Genomic DNA, 7,461 nt, shown 5'->3' on the forward strand with positions numbered 1-7,461 from the left:
GAAACAGTGAGAGGGGAAGGAGAGAGAGAAAGGGAGATAAGGAGAGAGAGAGAAAGGAGGGAGAGAGGGAGAGAGGGAGAAAAGAAGAAAAAGAGAGGAAGAGGGGAAGAAAAGAGAAAAAAAGAGAGAAGGAAGAGAGAGAGAGAGGGAGGGAGAGAGGGGGAGAAGGAGAGAGAGAGAGGGTAAGAAAGAGAATGTAAAATCTAATTTTATATATGTTAAGAGAGACAGAGAGAGGAGAGAAAGAGAGAGGAGGGGAGAGGAAAGGAGAAGAGGGGGGAGAGAGAGAGAGAGGAAGAAGGATAGGGGAGAGAGAGAATGAGAGAAAGGGATAGAGTGGGAGAAAAGGAAGAGAGAGAAAGAGAGAGAGGGAGGGAGAGAGAGAGAGAGAAAGACAAAGAGAGGGGAGGGGAGAAAGAGGGGAAGGGGAGAGAGAAAGAGAGAGAAAAAAGAAAAAGAGAGAGAGGAGGGAGAGAGAGAAAGGAGAGGGAGAGAAGAAGAGAGAGAGGAAGGGGAAAGGAGAGAAGGGAGATAGAGAGAGGAGAGGGAGAGAGAGAAAGGAGGGGGAGAGAGGGAGAGAAGGAGAGAGAGAGAAGGAGAAGTGAAAGAGAGAAGGAGAGAGAGAGAGAGAGAGAGAGAGAGAGAGAGAGAGAGAAGGGGGGAGAGAGGGAGAGAAGGAGAGAGAGATGGGGAGAGAGAAAATGTAAAAACTAATTTTATAGAGGAATGCTAGGGGCCAGCAATTTTGGTGTTTTATAACCATCAATTAGCCATTAATAGTGTTTTTAATAGTGTGAGCTTACATCTAATGGTGGAAAATCACTTACTTTTATTTTGATGGTTAAGTGTTGGCCAAAAAACACAAAAGTTGCTGACCCCCTAGACTTTTCCAATTTTATATATGTTAAAAGTTAAAACTAATTTTAACCTATAAACCAGTTTAAACTGGTTTTTTCTATTAAAACTGATTTTATTTTTATGAACTGGTTTAAACTGGTGCACTGTATTATAAACTGGTTTAAAACCAGTTTTTTATTTGACAAAATAGTTTGGTTCATTTTCTAAACCATTTAAAATGATTTAGTACAGTTTCAGTTCGGTTTATGAAAAAACTGAACCATGAACATCCTAACCATTCTCTATTAATTTTTTAATTATTCGATTCCTATCTTTATGTCGAGTTTTAAAAACATTATATACTCGAACATATTTTTTTCTTTAATTGAAAAATTTGTTTTAAACTATATAAACCAATAATGTGCCAATAGCCCACCACACCCGAACATAAAACAATACATATAACTGACATACTTAATCATACAATAGAATTATCTTAAAAAATTAATGTATATGATCATTCTCATTCGCAAACATCCTGACACAAAATAAAGGCCAACAATTGCTTTCCAATATGTTGATACAACATTTCTTTAAGTTGAATAAATTTTTCCCATGCACGGGTTACTACGCTAGTAAACATATTCATTTAGCGTGATCAATCCACGTTAGTACTTGATACTTGATAGTAGTCCACAGTAGGTAAAGAAGGCTGAACATTATTTGTTTTGGTTGGAATGCATGGCCATATGGATTTGTAAACCAAATTGTACAATTGCTTGAGAACAAAAAGCATAAGCTATCATCAATATACTACTGTACATCTTCAATCACCACTGCTATTGCAATCTGATTTTCTCGGTTTGGCAGTAAGTTGAGGCCTTAGCTGTATGTCATATACGTGAGTGAGAATCTAAGCCATGAGATCGAAACTACTAATTAATCAAGAAATTCCTTTGACATACAATTATCAAAACAGAGTTTAAACGTACCATTTCTATATACTTAAGCTGCTTTAGAACTTGATCTGTTTCGAGCTCCTGCAGCAAATCAATATGCAAAGCTCCAGAAATCAGAAATTGCTGCGGGCAAAGAATGTAATATGAAGGGTTAGAATGTATTTCACCTGGGGTACGGCACAATCAGCATGATATGGATCCCAATGGATACCACAGAAGCACTCCCAATCATCAGCTTGAACTTCAAAAAGTGGAGCTCTGCCAACAAATGCTTTAGCTAGATTAAGACGTTTCAAGCACAATTTCCTAGACTTATTCACACATTTATTTTAAGCTGATCCTAATTATCATACTATATCCTATGGTGACGATGATAATAATGAACAAGACTTTTATACTTCTTCCACTATTAGATGAAACTTGAGCTTTACAATGAAACAAAACCAAATAATCTGTTGCCAGTTTAGGCATGCAAATTTTAATGTTTTTCAGATAACAAAGGATGATGATGTCCCCATTGCCAACATAAACCCCGGGACCCAAGAAATAAATATGCATAAAGTTTAAATTGCACCATTCTACAACAATTTTCTTTTCTTTCTTAATAAAGAAAGAAAACTCTAGGTGAGACTGATAGAAAACTTGGATCTAAATGGCCACTCTAAACATTTGGCTTATTACAAAACATAAAAGCATCATTTGATCTTAGTAGTTGACCCTCCCAAAAGAACCTAATGGGAAACGCTTTGATGTTGTTGAGAAAGGAAAAAATTTGATAAGACTGTCCCACAAAATAACTGCATAAAAAATTTCAACATGAGACGTACCTGCGCCATTTTCCACACACAGTTCCATTGGCTCTATTTATAATCTCCTGACACTGAAGCCAATTTCCTATGGAACTGAGTCTAGTTGGATTTCTTTGATTCTCTTCCTGAAAATGTGATGCATTTCAATCACACAAGTTTGAATGAAGATCATAAAATAAATAAAGAAAACCCTTGCCTGCAGTGTTGAAAACTCCAAATGATTTATTTCCAACGGTTCAGGAAGTTCATCTTCATCACTACAAGAAACAATAAAATGATGTCGGTGACAATATAATAATAGAAAAATATGGCTAAAACAGACTTCAATGAACAATGATTATGGATAGAGACAAACCAGACATGTCCATTGAAAATAAGAAAACCTCACAAAAAGAGTGAAAAAGAAAGTGAGGCACCTTAATTCCTGATGAAGAAACCAAATAACAAAACTAATCTTATGAAGGAAAACCATGCAACAACACATCACAATCCCTTTGTTTACCAAGTAGTGATGTACTACTCTGCATTGTTGCCTTGTTTTTCCCTACTTTTACTCATGGTCAAGTCTAGTTCTGTCATATTATTATATGTTGTAGTACTAAGCATAACAACACACACTGATAACTGAACTGGTTAAAATGGATAAGCAAAATGGAATTGGGCTTTGGCCAAGCATGTCAGGCTTTCTATGTCATTTAACAGCCAACAAACAGTGACTCCAAATGATACTAGACTCGACATAAATAAAGTCAGTAAAGTCCAAACTCAAGGCAATGTAAGAAACACTTAAGTAACAATCAATGGATCTCATGGAAACGCTTTAAAAACATTTGTGATTAAAACTTAAGATACCTTCCCTGATGACCTAACCAACCAAGTACTTCAGCTTGAAAACCTTTACCAACCCGCACCTTGGTTGTATATGGCTCAGTTTCTCTCAGCATCAACAGTATGGGATTCAATTCTGCCTTAACAGAAACAGTTCTACATTTACCCAGTTCATTGTGGATACCTGGTGATTTGATTATTGTCTCTCTGAGAATTTTGTGACTTTTTGTAAGACATGAATGGCAAAACCACTCATCGGTTGGTAATTTTTTAAAACGTGGGTTATAGCAAGTTGGATGATATGCATCTTCGCAATGATCACATAGAAGCATGTTCAATGAACTGTCCAACCTACCACATGTTTTGCACAATCTGGAACAGCAGATATTACCAGCAGTAACAACAGTTTCCAAAGAGGCAGCATTATCTGCAAAACAATCTCCTCTAAGACCATAGCTTCTTAGAATATTCATGCAAGAATCCTTTTCTGTCTTTGCTTCCCTTGTAACATCCACAACTATTGCACTGGATGAGGAGCATTCACCAGGTTCATCAATTTCAGTTTCTACTGAATCTGAAACAAGTTCCATATTTGATTTTGAAGAAGAGCAACTATCATTTACACTGTCAATTCCTAAACTTTTCTGAATGTTATCTTTAACTACCCCATCGAACAGCACAGAAGAAACAACAGGATTTCTTATCATTTCAGAATCGTCTTTAACTTGGAAACTACCTGGCCGATCCTCAGCTGATGATAAACGCACAGAGGAACTTATGACTGACCGGCAATTGGAAAGAGGAGCATTTAATCCCTTACGTAGCTTTTTTCTCCTGTATACCATGTTAGGTGCAGTATTATCAGTCATGATACTAGCAGTTGATGGCTGACCTAAGCCACTTAGACAGTTCGAGTTGCAAGGATTATCAGCATTCCTTCTATCCTCTTTCGTTTGTTCAGCTTTTCCACACCAGTTAAGAGGGTAGTTGCTGCATTTCATGTATGCCTGCCAAGTTTGACCACTAGGCATCCGGTCACAAAGAATATCTTTTCCATCATCAGTTACATAACATGAACCAGCCTCAACTGAACTTAGAAGGGAACTTTGTATTAGCATTATCACCTGGATCAATTTCAAAACAAAATTGTTGTATAATGCTATAGAAGACCAAAGATAAACAACCCAAGAAATGGCAGTTCCATGTTTTGAACTCAAGGCTACTGCCCTGTTGGAAGCATGTCAGTCAACCTCATCCACTCAACACATTGAAGGCTACCTGATTTAAAAATCACAAAAAGACCATAAAGAAAAGATAGGAAACAAGTATAAAAAGGGCCAATACAATTGCACTCATAACTAACTAGAAACATCATATCTTTAGACATAAAACAGAACTTATGATGACTCAAACCCAGCTAAGTTTCCATTTCCCTAATTAATGAGTCATAGGTAGCATGCCAATAACTAATCTTCAGTTTGAACACAAATGAAATGAAGCCCTTAGTTTGATTTACATTAATCACCATATTTGAACTAGCCCAGCAAGTTTGAATCCTAATTGTTGTTAAAATTTTATTCAACCTGTTTCAGAAGAAATAATACTTGATTGTGGTCCATTCCTGTTGTTCCAAACTGCAACTAACAAAACCACATTCGTCTCTCTAATTCCAAACAGCTAAACACATATATGTCAATCCTAAATACAGCTACGGGCAGATTTCAAAATTTGGTAACCTTCAAATAACTTAGCCAACTAGATTCTCGTTGATGCAACAAGAATATTCACAGAATATGCAACCGCCATAATTGAAGTATATAGTATTTATAATACCATTTATATGCTATGGCCAGAAGTTTTTCAGTGGAGTGGAAGTGACAGAAATACGGAAATAGAAACAGGATAGACGGGAAGTTAATTTCCTTGTGAGGATGCAAAAGAATAAGGCACTGCCCTGCTTAAAGGGGCCTTCAAGGGAATTTCCCTTCCTTTAAAACCTATCAAAATAGGGTCTGCTGTCAATTTTCCCATTCTCCCTCCACCACCTAACAAGATGATGGAAGAATTTATGGAGACAACAACCTTTATAACATTATGCACAAATATTCCTCTCACGAAGACTTTTGGGACTGAATTAGACACATTTAATTTTGAGATGGTATTACTATGTGCCATCCACATGTTTCCAACCTTGCAACCTTCACATTCAGATGTTTAGTCTTGGGCCATGAGAGGTGTGCGTGAGAGTCCATGCTGCTTGCTTAAGGGTATGACCAATATTACTTTTAGTTTGAGCAACCTTTAGGATTGACTTAGACACACTCAATTTAACATATTTTAATTGTAGCTACACTATGAATTGTCCTCCTTAAATGCAAAATGACCAAGCATTTAATTTGGCAAGGAACAAACTAAATCTGTGCTGCTTTGTTTGGGTGAACTTTTAAGAAAAGATCTTTTTTCGAGTTATCTTTTTTTAAAAGATCTTATGTAAAAGTAAAAGTGATTTTATGTTTGGATATCTCATATAAAAAGATATTTTTATCTATCAATTATGTTTGGGTATAACAATATAAAAGCATTTTTTTATTTATTTATTACATGAAAAACATCTTTTTTTTAAAGAAAAAAAGATCTTAAAAGATGTAAATTACAGCTTCTCAAAAAAGATGTTTTTTTTTTTATTTTTCTAGTGCTTTTACTTTAAATACTAGAAATTTGCCAAACACGCTAAAAAATAAAAAAAAAATCTTTTTTCACTGAAAAATATCTTTTTTTATCAAGATAATGGCGCCCAAACAAGCACTAAATACATAACAAAATGGAAGGAAGATAGTGAGTAGTTGAAAATTGCTTGGCCAGATAAGAGACTAACTTTAGTAGTTGATGAAGTTTCCTTTCCCCGTAAAATGTATTAACTTTTGGACAATTAGCAACTTGAACTAGGTTATGTAAGTTATGATCCTTAGGGCATGTCCATTTCGTAATATCACACAGAATAGGACCGCTGAGTTCATCGACTAATTTATAGCTTTACAAGCCAAATACAATACTATTACTCCAGAGATGCATGGATTCATATTTCATTAATGCAAGTAATTACAATCCATGCCAATAAAGGCTTCTTCCAGGGCATGGAATAAATTTGTAACCTAATACCTCTTTACTCCGAGACCAATTATAAGAACAGGTGTTCTCTAATCGATAAAAATATTCGAAAGCAGAAGTAAATCAGAGCTTATTGAATTATGAAAAAGGGGATGAACTATGTAGTTATGGCTCACAAAGAAAGATTAATGTAGATGTAAGACAAAGCCCAATAGGTCTCAGAAGCTTTAACATTCCAAAATTCTTCTTTACGGAGTAACAAATTTAGAGCGATCCCAAGTATCAAGTCATTCAATAACCAATTTTAGAGTGATCCCAAGTATCAAGTCATTCAATAACCAAATTTAGGGCTTCAAGCAAATTTAATGGCAGGGGCATCTCCAAAGGGAAACAATCACAAGCAATTCAAACCGACAAGAAATTAAATCTATGGCCATAGAGAGCAGACAGCATTTTTCAAGAAAACAGATACACTAAAACGTCAAAATGTTATACGAGAGATTAGAAGACAAGAGAAACGAAGCATTACCTAATCGGACCAAGATGAAGATAGGAACTAGGAAGAAATTGCTTGCTTTTATTAAGTTGAAGCTTTGAGACTTGGGAAAATAGACCTGTTATTATTTAGAACAAGAACAAACAACAAAAGAAATTAGACTTAAACTTTCGATTCCCTTCCTTTGCATCATCGCTTTGTATTATAGCATCAAGTGATCAAACCTTACGTACTCACAACTCACAAGTAATAACACTCCCCTCCGTTACCCTTTCTTCCACCACAAAGCTAAGGGCTTATTTGGTTCGACCCATAAGAAAACATTTTTTCTCGCATTTTTTTTTTATTTTATAAAAAAATAAAAAAAATTTTATATTTGTATATTTTATATAAAAATCTTTTTATTTATTATTTATGCTTAAAT

At 35.4% G+C, this 7,461-nt stretch overlaps 1 protein-coding gene across 15 annotated transcripts; it reads right to left on the reverse strand.

Moving 5' to 3' along the window:
- LOC107609382 lies at positions 1,294-7,335 on the reverse strand. 15 transcript variants are annotated; one of them, XM_021106026.1, is made up of 8 exons: positions 7,271-7,335; positions 7,071-7,155; positions 3,458-4,557; positions 2,802-2,862; positions 2,624-2,730; positions 1,964-2,054; positions 1,830-1,877; positions 1,294-1,750 (listed from the first exon to the last, which is right to left on the reverse strand). In XM_021106026.1, exons 3-8 carry the CDS (start codon positions 4,549-4,551, stop codon positions 1,664-1,666), a joined length of 1,488 nt encoding a protein of 495 aa, XP_020961685.1. In that variant the 5' UTR covers positions 4,552-4,557; positions 7,071-7,155; positions 7,271-7,335; the 3' UTR covers positions 1,294-1,663. The 15 variants fall into 15 exon arrangements, with proteins under 15 accessions (XP_020961685.1, XP_020961677.1, XP_020961682.1 ...); XM_021106018.1 differs by having other exon boundaries at positions 3,458-4,711; XM_021106023.1 differs by having other exon boundaries at positions 3,458-4,707; positions 7,271-7,334.

This window comes from Arachis ipaensis, chromosome B07, assembly GCF_000816755.2.
Source record: "Arachis ipaensis cultivar K30076 chromosome B07, Araip1.1, whole genome shotgun sequence".
Lineage (NCBI taxonomy): Eukaryota > Viridiplantae > Streptophyta > Magnoliopsida > Fabales > Fabaceae > Arachis > Arachis ipaensis.